The sequence below is a fragment of the Neomonachus schauinslandi genome, chromosome 9 (assembly GCF_002201575.2).
Source record: "Neomonachus schauinslandi chromosome 9, ASM220157v2, whole genome shotgun sequence".
Taxonomy (NCBI): domain Eukaryota; kingdom Metazoa; phylum Chordata; class Mammalia; order Carnivora; family Phocidae; genus Neomonachus; species Neomonachus schauinslandi.
The window spans coordinates 126,709,280-126,733,741 of record NC_058411.1 but is presented as its reverse complement, the minus strand read 5'-3'; the positions used below and the strand labels follow the sequence as shown (position 1 = coordinate 126,733,741).

General features: G+C 44.8%; 1 protein-coding gene across 1 annotated transcript in view; it reads right to left on the bottom strand.

Annotated features, from left to right (window-relative positions):
* Window positions 1-6,403: 6,403 nt before the first annotated feature.
* Window positions 6,404-24,462, bottom strand: part of LOC110572186 (protein FAM169B) — a 66,448-nt gene continuing 48,389 nt past the window's right edge. Inside the window, exons 4-5 of the mRNA XM_044918302.1 lie at window positions 10,311-10,493; window positions 6,404-6,546 (exon numbers count right to left, since the gene is read on the bottom strand). Of these exons, the coding sequence (XP_044774237.1) occupies window positions 6,404-6,546; window positions 10,311-10,493 (326 nt within the window). The remainder of the gene's footprint in view (window positions 6,547-10,310; window positions 10,494-24,462) is intronic.

Below are 24,462 nucleotides of genomic sequence, written 5' to 3'. Positions count from 1 at the left end.
CAGGTCATGATCCCAGGGTCCTGGAATCGAGCCCCGCTCAGGTCATTACCCCAGGGTCCTGGGATCAAGCCCCGCATCGGGCTCCTTGCTCAGCAGGAAGCCTGCTTCTCCTTCTCCCACTCCCCCTGCTTGTGTTCCCTCTCTCACCGTGTCTCTCTCGGTCAAGAAAAGAAAGAAAAGAAAAAAAAAGAAAAAAAAGGAAGGGAAGGGAAGGGAGGAAGGAAGGAAGGAAGAAAGAAAGAAAAGATCAACAAAGCTTTCCAGTGCCTGCCGTAAGGGGCCTGCCGGTGTCCTGGCCAAGCCGGGCCCTTGCACACGCTGGGTGCTCAGATTCAGGCTGGATGAGCCAGGCTCCAACACCCCGGCCAGCCACGAGGACCCCGTGTTTTGTTCATAAGATGTTCTGAGGACAAATTTACTGGTGGGAACGTATTTCCTGACAGGAACTGAAGAGCCCAGCCCATGGAGATCAGAGAAAGAGCAAAGCAAGGAAGCACTACTTTAAAAGGTGGCGCTCTTACGCCTGAGTATGTGGACCTCCCCAGACACCTGCCCCTGGGCGTGACATCACACTGAACCTCCCGCTTCCTCTAACGGCCTTCAAGGCTTAAGAGCAAAGTCGGGGATCAGCAAAGAGGCGAAACACAATACTCTCAGTTCAGTGGCCTCGGAGGCCGTCAATGAGCCCCTTTTTCCACTGTAAACCAAGGAAAAGGAAAGCCCTCCCCTGCCAGCCTTTCTAAAACAATCCAGCACTTTCTGGGATATCTTATGCCTTCGATGTTGAGTCTTCTATCCCCGTACCATCTCCTTTCCAAAATAAGCCGTACTGCTCACAAGTTGCAATTCTAAGTTCTAGAGTTTAAAATCATTAACAACTTTTTAGGACTTCAGAGCAAAGACCCTTCCGTAGCAGAAAATGAATGTTATCAGAATTACCTTGCATGGGTGACGGTCTGTCTTGGCTTCAGGAAAACACTTAATGGAATCACATCGCTTCAAAGTCTTATAAAACACTGAACAACAGATAATGGGCTACGAAGAAATACTTAGCAGCCATCCTTGTCCCCAGTTCTCTTCTCCCATCACCCTGGGTTCTACAATAACCTAATGCCATATTCCATTTTCTAGCATCGGGGCTCGAGGGGCGGAGGAGGAAAGAAAGAAATTTGTCCGCACATTTGCTCTGCTTGAAAGATGCCGGTCCATGGCAGAATGTGAAATTCAGATTTTTCAGTATTTCCTTAACAGTGCAAGGTTACGGCTGATTCCCACATGCTCTGTCTAGTTCTGGCTTCATTAGAGCTTGTCAAGCTTAGAGAAAAGGACCAAGAGTAAACAGGTCCTCAGAAAGGTCTAATTACGAAGGCCTCTCCTCATACCGCAGGACGGAGACTCCGAGTATGACTCAACGACCCACTGCCATGGAGAAGCCCAAAGCCAAGGTGATTAGGAAGATGCCTTGCAGGTTTAGAGCTCCCCTAAACAAGCACAACATAATTGCTAAGAAAACAAGACCCAATCCTAGAATGACATATTCACCACCGTACCTTCTTGCCTTCTTCAGACTGTCTGGGTCCATCATCTGGAGACGTCCGCCCTTGACTGCTCACATCCTCCTTGGCCTTTCCTGGGTGAGCTGCCCTCCCCAAGCAAGAGAGCGGGATAAACAAATGGGGGTGGCTCCGGGGGAATGGACAATCAAAAGACTAATACACTGGGGACCTCTCCAAAAGCACTGATGACCATGACCCAATTCCATCCTCCCGACTTACGCTATGACACCTGCCATGGTACTCTCCAGAGGACAGGGAAACCTGTCAGGTTTGGGGAGACGGGAGGTGATGGCTCTAGCCAAACATTTCTGAGCTGGGCTATGATCTTTTCTTCCAATTATTCAGACATTAAATGGAGTCAGTTTCCAGTGCTATTTATTCCTAGGCCCTTCTCTTTGCTCACTAGAATTTTTACTCATAAGAGAGCCCATAATCACACTTTCTAATTTAGCCCCCCCCACCCCCTTTTACCAAATCAGTCCCAACTTGGAAAGGGATGACTTTCTTATCCCACTGTGTGGGATTCCTACACCCCATAATCTCTATGTGGAGGTATGTGTGTGTTGAGAGGGCATTCAGATCCTTTAGGAAAAAAATATTCAGTTTCCCATTTGAGCTGAAAATGCAAATGAAACACATTTTTCAGGGCACCTGGGTGGCTCAGTCAGTTAAGAATCCAACTCTTGATCTCAGCTCAGGACTTGATCTCAGGGTCATGAGTTCAAGCCCCTCACTGGGCTCCACGCTGGGCGTGGGACCTACTTTATTTATTTTTTTTGAAAGATTTTATTTGACAGAGACACAACGAGAGAAGGAACACAAGCAAGGGCAGTTAGAGAGGGAGAAGCAGGTTTCCCGCTGAGCAGGGAGCCTGATGCAGGGCTCGATCCCAGGACCCTGGGATCACGACCTGAGCCGAAGGCAGACGCTTAACGACTGAGCTACCCAGGCGCCCCAAGGAACCTATTTTAAAAAAAAGGGGGGGGGGCACCTGGGTGGCTCAGTTGGTTGGGCGACTGCCTTCGGCTCAGGTCATGATCCTGGAGGCCCGGGATCGAGTCCCACATCGGGCTCCCTGCTCGGCGGGGAGTCTGCTTCTCCCTCTGACCCTCCCCCCTCCCATGCTCTCTGTCTCATTCTCTCTCTCAAATGAATAAATAAAAATCTTTAAAAAAATAAAAAAATTTAAAAAAGAAACACTTTTCAAAAAAGAACATATTATTTAGTTGTTACCTATATAGATAAATTATAAAGTTTATTTACAAACTTTATGAATTAGCCAACTTTGGTTTGGCAAAACTGAATCATAAGTATTTAAAAATACCAGCATACTTCAGTGCTTTCTTGGAGTTTCTATATCATGCAGTAATGGTTGCCCACGTACTTCTCTTTGCAAAAATGTAAGCTCATAAATGAGTTCAGAGACTCAGTCAGCCTTATTCACCACTGTATCCTTATCACTTCTGCCAGTGGTCTGGCATTGGTAGATCCTCCATCACAGAAATTTATTGAATGAATGAGAAAATACATGAACGAATGAATAAATGAATGAATGAATGAGAGAATGAAGTAAACAATCCATTATTTTCCACCCTGATGTGTGAAACTGTGTTTTTATGTGGTATGGACTAAAACATGCTAGAAACTACCAAATGTTTACTTGTATTTTATTCCTAACCAATAAAGGTCCAATAATCTTTAAAAATGAATGCTCTAGTTTGGAAGATTCAGGATAAGAATCTGAGAAAGCAACCACACAGGTAGGTCAAAGTAAGTTACCATCCACGAGTTACCGTACAGGACACAATAGACGAAAATGGCCACTAGAGGGAACCACACAACCTTTAAAGAGCAGCATTAGGAAAAACCCATCCAGTAGAGTGGTTCTGCTCTCAGCACTTTCCACCACAGCTCACCACCATAAAATTGCTATTACTACTGCACTATATAATGTCCAACTCACCAAAACAAGCTGAGACAAAGTTAGAGTTGCAGTTTACTAGGATTCAGACTTTTAGAAAAATGACCCCGCCTCCCCAGCTCAAATATTTCACATCTTTTCATGTACACTCTAGCATTAAAAATTAAATGTAAATAGAAGAAAATTATTTTCCCTATGGACGATGATTGAAACTATTAAAAATTCACCTGGAAAGAAGACAAAACTATAACCTAAAGAATGAAAAAATTAATTTTTAAAGCTGTGTGCAATTACTTCCTGTCTCCAGCCATATTTTTGTAAAGGAACTTTTCAACTGTTGGAGCATTCAATTTCACCTCCTCCAGTAAAGAAACAAGGCATGTGCAAGCTGAGAAGTCACACCAGATAATATTATGATCCTACTGGTCAAGTTTCAAAGGCTTCATATGTAACTGAGTGTAGGAAGAAAAAAATTTCCCACAAACTCCTTCTCTCAAAAGTTCTGAAAACCCTGTAAATATTTTCAGGGCCATTAAAAGCCACAGATGTTATCAATAGGCAAGATCCATGCAAACTTTAAAAGACCTAGTCCATAAAGGCCGCAGCTTCAAAAACAGATTTTGAAACATTTGAAAGGAGCACAAGCTAATTTCCCTTTGGAACAATGTAAAATGTCCATGCCTTACTTAGAACGTAAAAAGCAATTGGCTCCACTGGGCTTCTTGCTTACAGTTCTATTTCTACAGCACATGAAATTGTAGGAAACCTCCAAAATAACAGTCAGAAATAAAGGAACAAAAGATAGAACTTGAAAAACAGAACAATTCAAGAAAGCAACTCTAAGAATAACTGATTAAAAACTAAAATTAAATGGCTGTGTGAGATTTCCAAGGCAAGAGAAGATTCCAGAACCTGCACTGTTTGGTGACCTGTGGGAAAACCTAATGGGCTAACACTTGAAGATTTCCAAGAAGGCAGACAGACTAGAAACTGAGAAACTGCAGAGCATCTGGGCTAATCTGTGATTGCATTTGCAGCCCCCACTCACCAACCCGGAAAAAACCTGAAATGTCAGTGCTGACAAAATTGTTACAAGATGAAGCTGGCTGGCTGAAAACCTTCCTGAGTGAATTAAAATCCTGACTGCTGGCCCCGGGGGAGACAGAAGCTGTGGGTGAAAACTGGGAACTAGCCATGATTTACACAGGGAGTGAAAAGATCATAATTTAGATTTTTTTTTAATTACATAGTTTTAGTAATCTAATTATATCATAATTATAGTGATGACCCTTCTTCCTTCAAAGGACTCCAAGCATGCTTCTGGAACATTCTCTGTGAAAGTTCCCTCATTTGCTGCTTTAAAGAGAGAGTTGGCAAATCTCACAGAGTGAGTTAAAGTGACAGGTCTGGCATCTGACTTCCAGCTCAGTTTCCTGTGACCAGACCACACCAACTCTCAGCTCTTGAAATAACCCCCAGCGGAATTCTCTTCGGAGGAAAGCAATCTCCCCAATTATGAGAAAACGTCCTCCCCTTCTTTACCCCCCTCTGGCCTGTGCAATTTCCACATTATTTCCACATTCGGATTCACAAACTTTTTTTTTTTTCATTCCCAGCCAAGGAACTGCAACATCCAAGACACAAAGGCCTCGTCCACGTGGGAGCTGCAGGCTCATTTGTAAAGCTCCTCGATAAACCTAAACCCGCACGGCTGTTCACCTTAGTGCATGGGGATCCGGGCCAGCTCCCCCTTCATTTCTAACTGTGGATGCCACAGGGCAAGTCATTTAACCACTTCATTAGGATCGTAGTCACAGCCCTGCCATGGCCTCCTTCTCAGGTGCCTGGTCACCCCATTAATATCTGTAAAGATCCATTAAGTCTTCTAGCTGAAAGGCACCATAAAAGCAAAACCTATCACTGTTATCATCAATAAACTCCAAGGCGCTCTTCCCTGTCACCACCTAAGGTAAATCAGTTACCCACTGCCCCCTAATGAGCTACCTGCAGCCTGGGATGTTGCATTTGATGCTGACCAGAGCTTTCTTTCCCAGTAGGGAAGAAAAGCCAGGGCTTTCACTTTGGCCAGTGAACTTAAAACTCTTAGAACCTCCTGCACCTCCCACCCATACACCACACCTGCAGCCTCACGGGCTCTGCACGGATCCGGCCCTGCCTCCAGGGACCCTCACCTTGAGCACTGAGCTAAGAACCACCAGCAGTGTGCAATCCATGTTCAACGTGGGAGAGGTGGAAGACACACTGTTAAAAAGTAACTTGGAGAACCAGACACCAGTATGTCTGGTCTTCCCAGCCGCTGCCTCCCTTTGGGACCCTCCACCTGTTCTCATTGCTCGAAAACCCCCTCCATCAACACCCCGCCAGCAAACTCACCAAGGAACTCTAACACCCCAAACTGAGGACAGTGTCTGTCTGTAACTGGGGCTGCCCAAATAAACAACATCTCCACCCAGCAGCATACTATGCTGCCAGTAAAAAGGACAGGAAGGACAAGGTACTCCTTTGCAGAATGCTATCTATGCAACGCTACCATTTACGAATGCGTGTCATCTCCCACAAGGGTGGCGGGAGGGGGCATGGAAGTCTGGCTCTTCAGAGTAAACCCTTGTGTGGCTTTCCAATTGTTAACCAGGTGCACACATTCATCTAGGTTTCAGAGATCCTTCTAATTATAAATGAGGAGCCCCTCCGTCCCTGGGAGCTTCTGATTTAGCTAAACTGGGGGAGATCCAGCGCAAGGTTTAGAAGGTGTGGTTCGTTCAGGAAAGGACGGTGGGCCAAGGACAAGAAGCCCCCCACTCTGGTCTCCCTCCCCCCTCGGTTCTTGCAACATTAAACAGAACACCTGTACCGGCCTGACTCCATCAGCACGCATTAACCCGGGCTTCAAAGGGCACGGCGCTCACTACGACTCACAGTCTGGAAGTCTTGACTGCTGCAGTTGAACCTTCAGCCAGATGCTGCCTCGCTGGCCCCAGGCTCCTGGGGGCTCCACCTCCCACAGGCGACCCCGCTCCTCCGGATGGGCCAACAGGAACTTCCTGCAGACTGAGGATGCGCACTGTGAGCCAGGAAGGCCCGCCCCCTTCTGCCTCTCAAGGCACTTCCGGTTCCTGGTGAGGCCCCACCCACTCCTCCCTGGCTCACCGCTCTGATCCTGTTCCGCACAAACAACCGTTTCACCTTCTCACCTGCCACTTGGTGCTCCCGCTTTCACCCACCCTCATCTTCGCTTGGGGCCGCCATAACAGAACGCCACACACTGGGGGGCTTCAACAACAGACTCGCTGTCTCACAGTCGGGGAAGGGAGTCCCACATCCGGATGTAGGCAGAGGCTCTCTGAGGGCCGCCTTGTTGCTGTACCTTCATGGGGTCTTCCCTCTATACCTCTGTGTCCCGGCCCCTCTTATAAATAAGAACCTCTTCTTACCAGTCTACTGGATCAGAGCCCCACTCATATGACCTCACTTAATCACCTCTTTAATGGCCCCACCTCCACACACAGTCACGTGGGGGACTGAAGCTTCAACATAAGACTGGAGGGGACCCAATTAAGGCCATAACATTACCCCACACTGTCCTCTCCTCAGGCACTGTCCTTCCTCCCCCTGAGCCTCCCCAGCTCTCCTCTCCCACAGAACCTTCCAGCACATCCTCTGCAGATGCCTTGATTCCAGAGTCATCTCAAGGCTTATAGACTTCTATGTCCACGTTCACAGGGTGAGCATTTTTCACACGGCAGTGCCCCAAATCCAGCCAAATGGGAAGCTGCTCCTGGTCCTGCAGGTGCCCATGGGGACACCATCAGGCCCTCTCCTAATATTTCCCGGCCCAGGGCAACAGCACAGATGGAAACCTCCAGAGCATGACACTAAGTATTCAGAAAGTGTAAGCCAAGCTAGCAGAGTGCTAGATAGAATGTTCTCCTCTCCTGTCTTGACAAATATAACTTCATAACAACAGGGAAAGCCAGTTTCAAATTTAGAATTTCTTGGACTCCTTGGAGTTTTGCACCAGAATGTGGCAATACCAAGAGAGCCGGCCCCCAGCAGGCTGCCCACCTGCTCCTCCTCCCACCCCAGCCCCACACACATACACCACGAGGGGCCTGTGCATACAAATGTGGACACCATGCCCACACTCCATCCACGTCCCACCAGTGGCTGTCGCTGGGGTCTAAAGACATGCAAACTGGTGGCATGGTCCACCCTTAGATGCACAGATCCAGGGATGGAGTCTACTCCAGCCCTCAGCACTACTGGCAGGAATCCTGGGTCCTAGTACCTTGAGCTGGCTTAGAAGGAGTGGCCTGGACCCAGGAGGAATATCCTTTTGGGCCCACAGACTCCTGACGCCATGGAGAGAGTCACAGCTGCAAGGGGGCTCTAAAGAATGGGGCTGTGGACAGGAGTCCCTGTTGTCCATTCAAAGGTACTCAATAAAAGCCAGTCAGTGAAGGGTGCGGTCAGTGCACCTGGACCCAGGCTCGAGCCTCCAGAAGCTTCTTTCTCCATACTCTACCTATTCACCTACATGCCCAGGTACAGCCAGGGGTGATGTAAAAGCCTGAGGCCCCAGCATCCTCGGCTAGGTAGCTGAAACCCCTAAGACAAGTAGCATGCTTCAGAATCAGCACCTTCATATCTTCTTTCTCTGCAGGGCAGAGACAGAGGAGGGAGAATAGGGATCCACAGAACACTGCAAGGGTCTCAGCAGAGCTGGCCCTGGGGCAGCCCCCCACCCTTGGAGGCTGCTATTTCCCTGGGAAACCTGAGGTGGCTGCCCTGGGAGGCCAATGCACTCAAACAAAGGTCTCAGAGCCGAAGCAAAAATAAGGGGGTGGGGGGCACCCGGGTGGCTCCGTCAGGTAAGCATCTGCCTTCAGCTCGGGTCATGATCCCAGGGTCCTGGGATGGAGCCCCACATCTGGCTCCCTGCTCAGCAGGGAGTCTGCTTTTCCCTCTCCCTCTGCCACTCCCCCTGTTTGTGTTCTCTCTCTCTCTCTCTCTCTCTCTCTCTCTCTCACTCAAATAAGTAAATAAAATCTTAAAAACAAAATGAGAGGAACAAGACAGGCATGTGGACAGAGAACCAGCTGCCTAGGTTCTGGAACTTTCCAACACCTCAAAGTGAGCAACACAGTGCAGTAAGCCTGGAATGCTCTTTGCAGAAATTCAAGGATCTTCAAAGTTTAATTATAGACCAAGACTTTGGAAATACAAAGAAATGACTAAACCTACTTGAAAATATGTTTCACCTGCTTTTCTTAGGACTTCAGAGCAACAGAAATTTCCTTACCTTTCCTACCTTCTCTCTCTTATCTGTTCTCCCCATATGATAATGGCACTGGAAACTCAATACTAAGGGTCCAAAAACATCTGTATCACAAGAAGTGAAACAGAACCCAATGTGGGGTGGGTGGGCTTCGTGGGCGGGGGGGGGGGGGGCACAAAGGGACCCTGGGGAAATACCCACCAGAATCTGCCCTCCTTACTGACTTGGAATGTGATGTTTAATATCAGAGCTTTTTTCATTTCCTCTGACAAATATATATAAAGATTTCTCTTCCAGAATATGGAAAGGGACTGTGACAGTTCACTTTAAGTGCCAACCTGACTGAGCCAAGGGTACCCAGATATTTGGTCTAACATTATTTTGGGTGTGTCTGTGAAGGTGTTTTGGATGAGATCAGCATTTGAATCAGTAGACTGTGTAAAGCAGATTGCCTTCCTGCATGTGGGTGGGCCTCATCCAATCAGTTGAAGGCCTGATTATGGAACAAAAAAGCTGACCCTCCCACAAGAAAGAGGGAACTCCTCCTGCCTGTTGAGCTGGGACATCGATCTTTTACTGCCTTTGGATTTGAACCAAAAACTTTTTGTTGGCTTTTCTTGGGTCTGGCACCTGTGGGCATTTGGACTGTTAGGACACCATCGGCTCTCCTGAGTCTCCAGCTTGCTAACAACTGCAGATCCTGAGAGTCTCAGTCTCCACACCATGTGAGTCAGTTCCTCATATTAAATCTCTTCTCTCTATATATCTACATCCTATTGGTTCTGTTCTCTGGAGAACTCTGACCAATACAGGGACTCAGTGGGTCAAGAATGGAAGAGGGGACTGTCTTCTGCAGTAGGAGCTACAGAGGTGCTTGGGGGCTCAGTGCCGTCAGAGCTTGCCTTTGCACTCCAGCTGCCCTCCCAGCTGAAGCTCCTAAGGATCGCTTGCAGCTTCTAGTGGAAAGGACGAAGTCATGGGCTCTAAGCTTCAAGTAAAGGAGCAAAGGCCCTCTGAGCGCCCAGCAGCAATTGGCAGCACAGACGCACTTCTCTGGATTCTACTTCTCTCTGAGGTTGTGTGACTTCTTTTTTTTTTTTTTTTTTTTAAGATTTTATTTATTTAATTGTCACAGAAAGAGAGACAGCTAGAGAGGGAACACAAGCAGGGGGAGTGGGAGAGGGAGAAGCAAGCTTCTGGCTGAGCAGGGAGCACAATGCGGGGCTCGATCCCAGTACTCTGGGATCATAACCCGAGCCAAAGGCAGACGCTTAATGATTGAGCCACCCAGGTGCCCCTGTGACTTCTTTTTTATTAGCTCTAAATCCAATTATTTCTCAGGCTGGGAAGGGCTCGCCGCCTGTGATACAGCATAAAGCCTCATCTGTGCGGAATCAATGGGAGATTTCTCAGGAGGAAAAGAAGACCCACATGCCGAGAGTGCCAAGGAACCTCCCTCCCCACAGTCACCTAGAACGCACATGTGTTATCCATCACCATTACCCCAACTCTTCCTCCTGATACAAGGTGGGTTTACCTTGGTACATGGCAGGAGAAATTGGCCAACTGACGCCCAGAGCCTCGTCCTCTCGGAATGTCTCACAGAAGTCCTGCAGCATGGCCATGCCCAGGCCTTGGCGACGGTACGTCCTCCTGACAAACACGGTGTCGAAGACAGGCAGCAGGTAGCACACACCTGTGCCATCACCACACAGGCTGCCTGCAGGGAAAGGAAGTGACATGCACTGGCCCCAGACTTGCACCAAGCTGCCAGAACCCTGCGGAATGCCCGCACAGCCGGGTCATTGGTACCACCTGGAAGAAGGGCTCACATCACTGACGAAACAACCTGACAAGACAGCAGATCCTCCCAAACCACCAGTTCTCCCCAGCTGGCGGGTCAGCCCACATGTGATTGATCACTGGGAGGACAGCCACCAGACTACTGCACTGAAATGAAAAGCAAACCCAGGTGAATGGACCATTCATGCACCCAAGACCCTGAGATGCTGCCCTCACCGTGCACAGTTCACAGAGACACTTGAAGCCAATGAGAAGCATCTGGGCGACATCGAAGTTCTCCATGAACCCAGGCTGTACGGGCTGGGAGATCCACCCAATACATCTCTAGGGCATGGACTTGTTTTGGTAACTCTAACAAGGGGTCATCATGTCCTATTAAGGCAAAGTACATTTACCCCGAATAGACTAAGTCCTGTTTCCCCTACAATATCAATGACCTTGCTATAGCAGAGCAGGAGAGGTGACAGTTGGCACCCTTCCCACTTTTCTTTTTTTCTTTTTTTTTTTTAAGATTTTATTTATTTGACAGAGAGACACAGCGAGAGAGGAAACAAGCAGGGGGAGTGGGAGAGGGAGAAGCAGGCTTCCTGTGGAGCAGAGAGCCTGATGCGGGGCTCGATCCCAGGACCCTGGGACCATGACCTGAGCCGAAGGCAGACGCTTAACCACTGAGCCACCCAGGCGCCCCCTTTCCCACTTTTCTACCCTGAACTGAACTTCACTGCAACCAGCACCAATACCAGCACAGTTGCTGTTTCTGCAATGGGAGCTTAGTGTCGCAGCCAGTTGCCTCTGTCGTCACCCTAACCAGAAAATCGGTGCTACATGGAGCCTACTACATCATCTTTCTCTCTTCCAAGCTGCACAGGGGCCTGTGTCCTAGATGCACTAGAGTCCAGGAGAAGAAGTATGTAGCATATTCAGCTCCTATTGGAAAAAGAGGTATTCATCCCCACCAAGATTCAGAAGGTGGGTAATCTCCCAAACAAAAAACTGACTCCAATTCTAATCGGCCAGACTGAGTTGCAGAGACACATGCTACCATAATAACTGCAAAAATGGCCACAGTTATTACCCCTCCTGTATCCACATCCCTTTACATGTGGTTCTGAAGCACCTACCATCAAGAGACGGGGTCTGGCCACATAGGGTCCAGTGCCCATCTGTTCTCTCTCATATCCCTGCCACTCACCCCAAGAACAAATCTGGACTAGCCTGTCACCATGAAAGAAACATGGCCTGGGCACCCTTGTGGTCCCAGCAAACATCAAGCCACCCCCAAAAAGCAGAGCCACCTACTGGATGGACTAAAACCCATGGAAACTGTCAATCAAAAGGATGGTGAGCTGAATGGTTGGTTTTGTGGGAAAATGAATGAAATAAATAATCTGTGGCCAGTGATCAATACCACCAAATTCACTTGAGGTGGTAATTATAGAGTATTTGAATTTCACCTTCATTGTTCTTGAAATGATAGTACAAACTTGGATTGGAATTCTATAACTTCCAACTTCTACAGACAATGAGAACAACATTCCCTGAATGATAAAGTCTTCCAAAGCTGAAAAGGTTTAATGTTAAATAAAAATACAATTCCATTCATGATAGCCTTAAAAAAGAGTCGGTATTTAGGAATGTATTTAAACAAAAGAAGCTCAAATCTTGAATACTGAAAAACTAGCAAACATTGTCAAGGGAAATTAAAGAAAATCTAAATAAATGGAGACATTCCATGTTCATGGATTGGATGACTCAATACTGTTAAGATGGCAATTCTTCCCAAACTGGTCTGTAAGTTCAATGCCTATCAAAATCTTAGCACGCATTTTCTTTTTTTAAGAGAGAGTGAGAGGGAGGGCAGGGGGTGGGGAGGGAGGGAAAGGGACAGAGGGAGAGGGAGAGAGGGAATCTTAAGCAGGCTCCACACCCAGCATAGAGCCCAACACGGGGCTCGATCTCATGACCCTGAGATCATGACCTGAGCTGAAATCAAGAGTCAGACACAATCAACTGAGCCACCCAGGCGCCCCACCAGCAGGCATTTTTGTGGACACTGACAAGCTGATACTAATATTGACATGAAATGCAAAGTCTCTACAATAAGCAACCCAGTTCTGAAAAAGAAGAGTAAAGCTGGAAGTTTTACACTACCCAATTTCAAGGTTTCTTATAAAATCAAGGCAGGCAAGCCAGTGGGATACTGGTGCAAGGATAGGCACATACATCAGTGGAAGAGAAATGAGTCCAGAAATAAACTCTTACACTTTGAACTTCAACAAAGGTGCCCTTTTCAAATGAGGAAAAGACAGTCTTTTCAACAAATGGTGGTGGGATGACTGGATATTGATAAATCAAAAAAAAAAATTTTTTTTTTTAAGGGAAGAAGCTGGAACAGAACAGAAAGCCCAGAATTAGACCCACACAAATATAGTCAACTGATCTTTGACAAATGAGCAAAGTAAAGTCAATGGAGAAAGGACAGTCCCAGTAAGTGATACTGGACAACTGGATATCCACATGAAAAAAAAATAATAATAATCTAGACACAGACCTTAAACCCTTCAAAAAATTTGCCTTAAAATGAATCACAGACATACATATAAAACGCAAAACTACAAAACTCCTAGAAAATAACACAAGAGAGGGGTACCTGGGTGGCTCAGTCGTTGGGCGTGTCTGCCTTCGGCTCAGGTCATGATCCCAGGGTCCTGGGATCAAGCCCCGCATCAGACTCCCTGCTCCAGGGGAAGCCTGCTTCTCCCTCTCCCACTCTCCCTGCTTGTGTTCACTCTCTCCCTGTGTCTCTCTCTGTCAAATAAATAAATAAAATCTTAAAAAAAAGAAAAGAAAAGAACACAAGAGAATATCTAGATGACCTTGGGTTTAGCGATAAATTTTTTACATACAACAACAAAGGCATGATCCATGAAAGAAAAAACTGACAAGCCGAATTTCATTAAAATTAAAATTTGCTGCTCTGTGAAAGACCATGTCAAAAGAATGAAAAGGCAAGGCATGAACTGGGAAAAAATATTTGCAAAAGACACATTTGTCTGATAAAGAACTGTTATCTGAAATATACAAAGAACTTTAAAAAATCAATTGTAAGAAAACAAACAACTTGATTAAAAAGTAGACCAGAGATTTTAATAGAGACCTCATCAAAGATGTATACGTACAACAGATGAGCGTATCAAAAGATGCTCCACATCATGTCATCAGATAAATGCCAATTAAACCAACAAGATATCACTGCACACCTAATAGAGTGACCAAATTCCAGAACTGTCAACACCAAATGCTGGTGAGGATGTGGAGCAATAGGAACTCTCATTCATTGTTGGGGGAAATGCAAAATGATACAGCAACTCTGGATGACAGCTTGGTGGTTTTTACAAAAGTAAACATACTCATATCATATAATTCATCAGTTGTGCTCCTTAATACTTATCAAAAGGAGTTGAGAACTTATGTCCACACAAATGTTCATGGCACCTATATTCATAATTGCCAAAACCTGGAAGCAACCAAGATATCCTTCAATATGTGAATGGATAAATAAACTATGGTATATCCAGATAACAGAATATTATTCAGTGCCAAAAAGAAATAAGCTATCAAGTCACAAAAAGCAATAGAGAAACGTTAAGGCATATTACTTAGTGAAAAAAGTCAGCCTGAAAAGTCTACAATTACACCAATGATATGACATCCTGGAAAAGACAAGACTATGAAGGCAGTGAAAAGATCAGTGGTTGTCAAGGGGTCATGGGGAGGGAGGGATGAATGGGTGGAGCCCAGGGATTCTTAGGGCAGTGAACCTATTCTGTATGATGCTACAAGGGTAGCGATATGTCATTATACATTTGTCAAAACCCATAGAATATACAACACAAAGAATAAACACTCATGTAAACTGAATTGTGTCTCCCCAAATTCTTACACTGAAGCCCAACCCCCAGTACCTCTGAATGTGACTATATTTGGAGACAGGCACTTTAAGTGGTGATGAAGTTAAAGGGAAGTCTTTCGAGTGAGCTCTCATCCAATCTGATGGGTGTCTTTATGAGAAGAGGAAATTTGGACACACAGAGAGATGTGCACAGACACAGGAAGACCGTGTAAGGACACAGTGAGAAGCAGCTATCTACAAGCTAAGGAGAGAGACCTGGGAAGAATTCTACCAAACCTGCCAACACCTTGATCTTGGACTTCCAGGCTCAAGAACTGTGAGAAAATTACTTTCTGTTGTTTGAGCCACCCAGTCTGTGGTATTTTGTTATGGCAGTCCTAACTAATAGGTGTATCAATATTGGTTTATGAATAGCAACAAATGTACCACATTAATGTAATATGTTAATAATACAGGAAAGTGTGTATGTGTGGAGGACGGTGGGGGGATGTAGAAGAACTCTCTGTACTTTGTCCTCCACTTTTGTATAAACCTAAAACTACTCTAAAAAACAAAGCCTATTAATTTTTTAATGCACTAGGTGTTTTTACGGGGCACCTGGGTGGCTCAGTTGGTTAAGTGACTGCCTTCGGCTCGGATCATGATCCCAGGGTCCTGGGATGGAGCCCCACATCAGGCTCCCTGCTCAGCGGGGAGCCTGCTTCTCCCTCTCCCTCTGCCGCTCCCCCTGCCTCGTGCTCTCCTGTTCTCTCTCTGTCAAATAAATAAATAAAATCTTTAAAAAAAAAACTGTACTGTTTTTAAAAATTAAGTTGAACGCTCACTTCATATCATATATAAAAAATTAATTCAAGATGGATCTAGGCATAAATAGAAGTTAAAACTATAAAGCTTTCAGAAGAAAACATAGAGGAAAATCTTCACAACCTTGGGTTAGTCAGAGAGTTCTTAAATTCAATACCAGAAGCACAATCAATTGACAAATCTGACTTCATTAAAGTTAACTTTTGTACTTCAAAGTTAGACTGCAGAAAATATTTACGAATCACATTTCTGATAAAGGACATATCCAGACTATATAAAGAACTCTAACAATACAATAAAAAGAAAACAACCAATTAAAAATGGACAGATGATCTGAACACTTTTTCAGAGAAGACATACAAACGGTTAATAATCAGTGAAAAGACACTCAACATCATTAACCACTAGGAAAATGAAAATTAAAACCACAATGCAATGCTACTTTTGACCTACTAAAAAATGGCTATAGTCAAGATGACAAGCAGTAATAAATGTTGACAAGATGTGGAGAAATTGAAACCGTCCCATACGCTGATGGAAATGTGTAATGGTAAAGCTACTTTGTCAAATAATTTGACAGTTTCTTAAAGTTAAACATGTGCTTATCAGATGACCCACCAATTCTATTCCTAGGAAGCTAGTATTTGCTACAATTTGGATGAACCTCAAAAACATTAAGTAAAATAAGCCAGACAGAAAACACCACATATTGTATCATTCCATTTAGATGAAATACCCCGGAAAGGCAAATTGATAAAGACAGAGAGCAGACTGGGGGTTGCCTAGAGCTGGGGTGGAAACAGAGATTGGCAGCAAACAGGCAACTTTTTGGGGTGATGGAAATATCCAAAACTCTAAATTTTTTAGAAATCCCTTACCATCGGCAAATTTTATGGAGTGTAAAATTATACCTCAACAAAATTGATTTTTAAAAGATTCAACGAATTGTATTAAAATTATTGTATTGGGGCGCCTGGGTGGCTCAGTGGGTTAAGCATCTGACTCTTGGTTTCAGCTCAGGTCATGATCTCACAGTCGTGAGATTAAGCCCCACATCTGGCTCCCCACTCAGTGTGGAGTCTGCTTCAGATTCTTTCTCCCTCTCCCTCACCCTTTGCCCCTCTCTGCTCACATGTTCTCTCTTTTTCAAATAAATAAAATCTTTAAATAAATAATAACAAAATTATTACATTGAAATTATATGAAAAAGATACAATCAAGTGTAAAAGAGGAAAAATAGTAACTTTACAGTAGAGAAACCTACCAGACATCCCCTTGAGTGATCAGGGTGAGCATTGCTAATAGTAATGTTGGCATCATGTACCTTCACGTGTGATGGAAGCATGTGATTACAAGGACACTTCACTTTCCCCCAAACCCATATCCCACTCTAATCATGTGAAAATATCAGACAGACCTAAATTAAGAGACATTTCACAAATCTCCTGACCAGTACTCTTCAAAAGTGTCCAGGTCATGAAAGACAAGGAGAACAAAGAAATGGTCACAGATCGGACCAGGGAACTAGGACGATCTGAAAACTACATGCAAGGTGGTATCCTGGATCAAACCCTATAAGAGATAAAGGACATTGCTAAAAAATTAACAATGTTAATTTCTTAGGTTTGATCCCCATACCATGGTCATGTATTACCAGTAGGGGGAGGTAGGTGAAGGGTATAACAGGAACTCTGAACTATCTTTGCAACTCTTCTGTAAATTATTTCAAATAAAAAGCTGGGGGAGGGAGAGAGGCAGAAGAAACAAAAGCATCCCACCAGCCCTTTCTAACAGCTAATCATACCATCAGGTTGGTCAAATAAAATTTATCTTCTAAAATCAATTCCTGGGGCACCTGGGTGGCTCAACGGGGTAAGCGTTTGCCTTCAGCTCAGGTCATGATCCCAGGATCCTGGGATCAATAGGGCTCCCTGCTCAGCGGGGAGTCTGCTTCTCCCTCTCCCTCTGTCCCCCCCCCCCACTCCTGCTCTCTCTCTCTCTCAAAAAAAAAAATATATATATATATATAATCTTTAAAATCAATTCCCCAAACCCAAAGAATTGGCTTTTTTGTTTGTTTTAATAAGGATACTAATTAGCTGTAATAAGAATATTATGTGATTATGAACAGGGGCAGAGGCAATGAGCTGGTTGCATGTCAATAGACTCTCATCATCAGCACATCAAGCCTAAGGAAATCATATCATATAGCATGGGATGGTTGGGAAGAACCCCAGCAATGATCTCATTCATTCTACCCATTTTACAGACATGGCAGGTGACAGGGTCAAGAAAAGTAAAAACAAACAAACAAAACAAAACACACAGACAACAAAGGGCTTGGCTCCCTTCTATCAGTAACACCTGCCCAACTGCCTCTCATCAGCTCATAGAGAGCCTGTTGATCCCGAGCAAACTCAGACCAGCCCACAGCACCAAAGTAGCTGGTGGCAGAACTGAGCCAAGAACCAAGACCTCGGGTGCCTGAGTGGCTCAGTCGGTTAAGCATCTGCCTTAGGCTCAGATCATGATCCCAGGGTCCTGGGATCGAGGCCAGCATCGGGCTCCCCACTCAGCAGGGACTCTGCTTCTCCCTCTTCCCCTCCCCTCTGCTTGTGCTCTCTCTCTCTCATGCTCTCTCTTTCAAATAAATAAATAAAATCTTAAAAAAAACCAAGACCTCCCGGCCTCTTGGTGCCCTTTCTTCTTCATTCTGGCTGCTTCGTGTCTAAAATTACTTTCAGTGATTACACAGGTTTTCTGTACCTAACAACACTTAGGAGATTAAAGCATATTCCAGATGGGCACTGTTCAAAATCGGAACAAAGATGCTGTCTCTCAGGCAAATTTAAATATCCAGAAAGGTCTTTTACCTGAGGATAATTGATCATGGAAAGAAAGGCCATGGGAACAGATCCATGGAGACTACAATTCATAGTCAGTGGTGGGGATAAAACAAAATAAAACAAACAAAACTATGGTAAAGCACAAACCAGTCAGAATGTTCAACCCATGAGGCTACACCAGGGTGAACTGGCTAAATGGGCAGCAGGATGAGATCATTTTTACCATAAATGCTGATAGGAAAAAAAACAAGAAAAACTGAAAATTAACAAGCCGAGCATCAGAATTTAAAAGACTGAAAAAGAACAGAAGAGAGACCCAAAGAAAATAAAGGGAAGGAGGGGCGCCTGGGTGGCTTAGTCGTTAAGTGTCTGCCTTCAGCTCAGGTCATGATCCCAGGGTCCTGGGATCGAGCCCCGCATCGGGCTCCCTGCTTGGCGGGAAGCCTGCTTCTCCCTCTCCCACTCCCCCGGCTTGTGTTCCCTCTCTTGCTGTCTCTCTCTCTGTCAAATAAATAAATAAAATCTTTAAAAAATAATAATAATAAAGGGAAGGAGACAAGGAGGATAGAAATTAATAAAATAGAACACAAAAATACAATATAAAGGATTTTTTAAAATTTTAAGAGTTGCTAAAGTAAGAATGAATATACCATACATAAAGCACATTAGGAATTAAAATAAAGATATGGCTACAGATGTGGCAGAAATTTCAAAGGTAAAAGAATATAATAAATATCTCTAAGCCAATAAACTTAAAAACAGATGAAAAGGACAAATTCCTAGGACAATACAAACCACCAAAACTGACTCATAAAAAAAACAGAAAGACTAATGATGCTCCTATGAGCATCAAAACATGAACTCAGTAGTTTAAACCTCTCCCACACTGAACACATCAGGCCAGGTGGCTTTAGATATAAGTTCTACCAAACTTCCAAGGAAAGCCTTCCAGAGAACAGAAAAAGGGAGAATATTCTCCAACTTAGTCTATGAGTCTAACCTTTTAAGGACAAAGGAAAAAACAGCCAAGGATCAGAAAAATAGGTAAACAACAGTAATTCTTAAGCATAAGTCAAAAAAATTTAAACCGATATTAACAAACTGAATTCAAGAGGGTGCACAAAGTTAACCTAGATCACGGTAAGGGGCTGGTTTCTCTGCTCACCACCCTGGCTGTTTTCGAGGAGATGCAGAATCAATAAGGTATCTTTGAGGAAACCATGACCAAGGGGCATGAACTAAGACTGCACATAATGAAGGCTTTGCCTTCAACAGCCTGGGAGGACCTGAAGACAGAACCTCTGAGAGAAGAAAACAAAGCCTACCAAAGAGGAGGCAACGTGGTGCCAACAGGCTGTCCATTAAAAATAGGCACCCCAACAAAACACAGAAAAAGACAAGGAGGGTTACTTCACAAATTCACTGAGGGAATTCTTGGAATACCTAAGACAGCATTCACAGATGGTGCGCCATGGAGGAAATGATAGCAACAGGCGGCCAGAAAGTAATAGAAGAAACGGAATCTGCTTCAAAGAGAGAGATTTGTCAGGAGGAAGATAAAACAGGCAGGTGGCGAGACAACAGTCTATGACTGTGGGTGGGTGTATTCCCACCGCCGGCTGTTTTTGAGAACTAAGACCTGGGCCCCAGGGAAGTTATGATGGAAGGACCCAAGGCACAAAATAGCCAGCCAAGTGCCTGGCCAAACGCAGCCTGGCTCTTGGTGCGTTTCCTTTTGCAAAGTAGCATTTGTGGGTGCTAGGAAGCACCTGTCCAGGTTCGCTCTGCTAATCCCAAAGACAATATGCTGTCCGTGGTGGTTGGAGACGCTTGGCTCTGTGACACATTTTAAGAATAACTGCTCTAAAAATCCAAATTCAGGCAACAGTTGCCAGTCCAAGAGATTAAGTTCAGACTATAAAGATATTTGGGATACTCCTAACCCATGGAAACCCAACAGAGAACTAGCTAAAAGTGTTAACTTTTGCCAGCCATTAGCACTCTCCTTTTGTTACAATCATACTACCTGTGGGTGGTGAACCCACTGCACAAGGTCAGAGCCAGATATCCCTTGGAACCGGGTCAGAGCCAGACTCCCTGGGAACCCACTGCACAAGGTCAGAGCCAGACTTCCTTGGAACCTGGGGCAGCTGAGCATCTACTGAAGACACCAGTAAATGATCTGGATGTTCCTGAATTCTTCCCGCCAGGGAGCGCTGCTAACACCTATCTGCATAAAATCATTTTATTTTTTAAAGTATGAGACATTTAAATTGTATCTGCCGGACTAGGCACCGGCAAACTTTTTCTGTAAATTCCAGACAGAAAATACTTTAGGCTTTAGGAGCAAGCACTCATCTCTGCAGTTGTGGACAAAATCAGCTGTGGACAATACGAATGGGCATGGCTATGTTCCAATAAAACTCTATTTACAAAAATAGGCGATGAGCAGAATTTGACCTCCAGGCCATAGTTGCCAGTGCCCGCTCCAGAAAAACATCACTTTTACAGGGAGGACTAAGTGTTTATAACACCTATTTGTAATACTTGCCTTTTCTCGAGAACAACTGAAAACAATGCATTAACCTGAACCACCCCACAAACAAGACACATTTAGAGATAAGCGTTAATTATATCATTTTTCTTCTAAAAGTTTCATTTTACTATTACAAGAGGAATTTAAAAAAAACAAGAGGAATTTATTTATAAGGTGCCATGAAATTTGATTTATCTTTAAAATATTGGGGAAAAGAGTTTATCTGCTTAAATAACTTTGGCCAACTTGACTTTATCTCAGGTTGTTAAATAGAAGAAAATCTGGGGGCTCCTGGGTGACTCAGTCGTTAAGCGTCTGCCTTCAGCTCAGGTCATGGTCCCAGGATCCTGGGATTGAGCCCCGCGTCGGGCTCCCTGCTCAGCGGGAAGCCTGCTTCTCCCTCTCCCACTCCCCCTGCTTGTGTTCCCTCTCTCGCTGTGTCTCTCTCTGTCAAATAAATAAATAGATAGATAGATAGATAGATAGATAGATAGATAGATAGATAGATAAAGTCTGTATCAGTAATTCACCTCCTTTTTGGATTACAGGAGCAAGAACTGCTCCAGTTCAACTCTGTGCTGGACCCTGCACATAATCTAGGCCACGTGGCCTAGAGCAAAGGAAAATTATAAAAGCCAAAGAAAACTACCAACAAATTATAGAACTAAGAGGAAAGTCTAGCAAGGTTAACAGACATAAGATCAACATGTAAGAGATGGACGGCATTTCTATCCGACTAGCAATGATCAGAAAATAGGCTCTAAAATAAAATACTTCGTAGCCACGGGATCAGCAACCACAAAAAAAGCTGGACAATACCAATGTTGATAAAGATGTGGAGCACCAAACACTCTTCGCCTTTTGCAGGTGACAGTATACACATGTCCAACCATTGTGGGAGACAGCTGTGCGTCCCCTCAGGAGAAGCTGAGTATATGCTTCAGCTAGCGGTTCCTTTCTTTTTTTTTTTTTTAAGATTTTACTTATTTATTTATTTGAGAGAGAGAGAAAGCAAGAGCAGGGGGAGGGGCACAGGGAGAAGCAGGCTCCCCACTGAGCAGAGAGCCCAGTGCAGGACTCAATCCCAGGACCCTGGGATCATGACCTGAGCCAAAGGCAGACGTTTCACTGACTGAGCCACCCAGGTGCCCCTCACAGTTTCTCTTTTAAGTATACACTCTCAAGTGGTGTTGCCCAAATGTTTTCTCATTATCACCAACCTAAGGAGCCATTTTTTCCTAATCGCCACCCTCCCCCCCCCAACTAAATACTAAGGAATAACACTTTATGGGGTAGGGTTTAGGTTTGGAGAGCCACAAGCCATTGTATTATCCATGATTCTTTTGCTTCCCAAAAAAAAGGTTTGATTGTTGGGGGCAATGCTTCCCCACTGAGAATGCATGCCTTGGGTGAGTGTTTCTCCAACTTCAGTCCTTGGGAGTCACCTGGAGGGCTTGTTAAGACAGATCGAAGGGGCCCAGTCTACCGCCAGGGTTTCTGATGCAGCAGGTCTTGGATGGAGCCTAGGAACTCCTGTAGCCAATAATATGTGAGCAGCACGAACTGCCTGCTGAGCACTCCGTCTATTACACATCGTCCACTGTGCAGCAATGAAGGGCTGCCTGGTGGTGGTGACTGCAAGTATTCCAGGCCAGACTGAGACTTTATAAACAGGATTCTTCCATGGATTATTATGGGCTGTCTATCCAGCCCACGGTCCTTTAACATTGCCCCACCACAGCTAAAAACGAAGGCCAGGTGGCCATATCTGAACCATGAAAGCCAGCCCCCCCATCCACAGTCAAGCTAAAGGTGGACCCATGATGCACAAGAAAACCAATCCACAGGCCAGCTGGGCCAATCTGATTCTTTAAATGAGACTTTAAATGAAGTGAAACGAGGACCACAATAGATCTTGGCCCTTTAAGGCAGGCACAGGGAGAGGCCAGGTGGGCATCATAGCAAACTAAAGTCAAGCTTATGAGGAAGCAGGAGATATAAGTGGGCAAAGTTAGCAGGTTTGCAAGGCTGAGAATGCAGCAGCTGCTGGTGCACATCCCAGCAGACGAAGCCAGGCTGCATCCCGTGCATTTCTCCCTGCACCCTCCAATACCTCGTCTTCAAGGGGACCTCCATTCCTCACCAACAGCAACCCCTTTCTCATTGGGCAGCAGTCGGTACCTGATCCAACACCGCACTCCCCACTCACGCCACCTTCGTTACTTATGTTTCTGCTGAAGTCCAGAAGAGGGCCTGGGGGGCGGGAGGTACCTGTGGCATTGGACATCTGGGGGAGGGGAGAGCAGAAGACCCTCCCCCCCTCCCCCCCACTGCGATGAGCAGGGCAGCTGAGGTCACTTCGAAACATCACTGCCATCTCGAAGGTCACATGCTTGTCTGGATTGCAAATCACTTAATTTAATACTTTTAAGTGCCACTCCTGTTTTTATGATTTGCATTAGTGTTGGAGTTTTCAGACATCTGAAATATAAAGCTGTTCTTTTTAGATTTTTATACAAAAGCAAAACACTTCTTAGCTCTGCCTCAAATTGGCCAACTCGCCCCTTACCGGTCCAGGATTTTCTTCCCTTGAAAGCTAACAGTCTTGTGGACTAGTGGTTTGAGAACAAAAGTTAAAGTAAAACCTCATTAGTTTTGATTACCTAGGGAGAATTTCAACATAAAATAGTTAAATGGCTGAAGTGTCACTATTTCATATAAAAGACAATTACTGAACAGTCAAATGAAGGGAGAAATGCAAACCAGCCTATTAAGAAAATATTCCCAAAGAGAGGTCTACCTGAAAAGATCTCCTTCAGCCTATACAAAGGCGCCCACTTGTTTCAAACTGAATGTGCTCCTCAGCAATAAAGAGGCACAAACTACTGATCTACACATTGACTTGGATGAATAGCATTATGCCGAGTGAAAAGAGTCAGTCTCTTGGGGCGCCTGGGTGGCTCAGTTGTTGGAGTGGCCGGGTCTGGATTTCAGCTCAGGTCATGATCTCGGAGTCCTGGGATCAAGCCCCAGGACAGGCTCCACATTCAGCTCAGAGTCCGCTTGAGACTCTTTCCCTGTTCCTCTCCTCCTCCCCTCTGCTCGTGCTATCTCTATCTAAAATAAATAAAATCTTAAGAAAAAAAGAAGAAGAAAAGGGTCAGTCTCAAAGGGTTACAAACTATTTGATTCCATTACATAACACTCTAGAAAAGACAAAACAATAGTGACGGAGAACAAATCAATGGTTGCCAGGGGTTTCAGGTGGCAACTAGGGGGTACGGAATGACTAGAGATAACATGAAGGAGGTTTTGGGGATGGTGGATTTTACTCTGTATTTTAATTATGGTTGTAGTTATATGAATCTATACATAGGTCAAAATTCACAGAACTGTAAAGCCAAAAAAAAATAAGGTCAATTTTACTGTCTAATAAATTTTTAAAATACTTAAAAGTATGTGCCAAGAAAGCTCTTAGAAACAATGTATACTCTTAAATAGGTGACCCCTGGCCCCTGTGATCCAATTTATGCAGTGAATCTGCACATTTGCTTTTCCTCTCAGAATGAAATTATACACTGCAGCCCAGCTTAAGCTAAATTAACAGATATTCTGAATCAAAAGGAAAAATTGTAATGCTGCGAAGTTGAGAAGCATGCCATGTGCTATGCCCATATCCTCAGCATCAACACAAAAACACTGCATAATGCCCTGACAAGCACAGAGGACAGAGCTGAGACTGAAGAAACGTTAACTGTTCTGAACTTGTGAACTACAAACTCCTCCT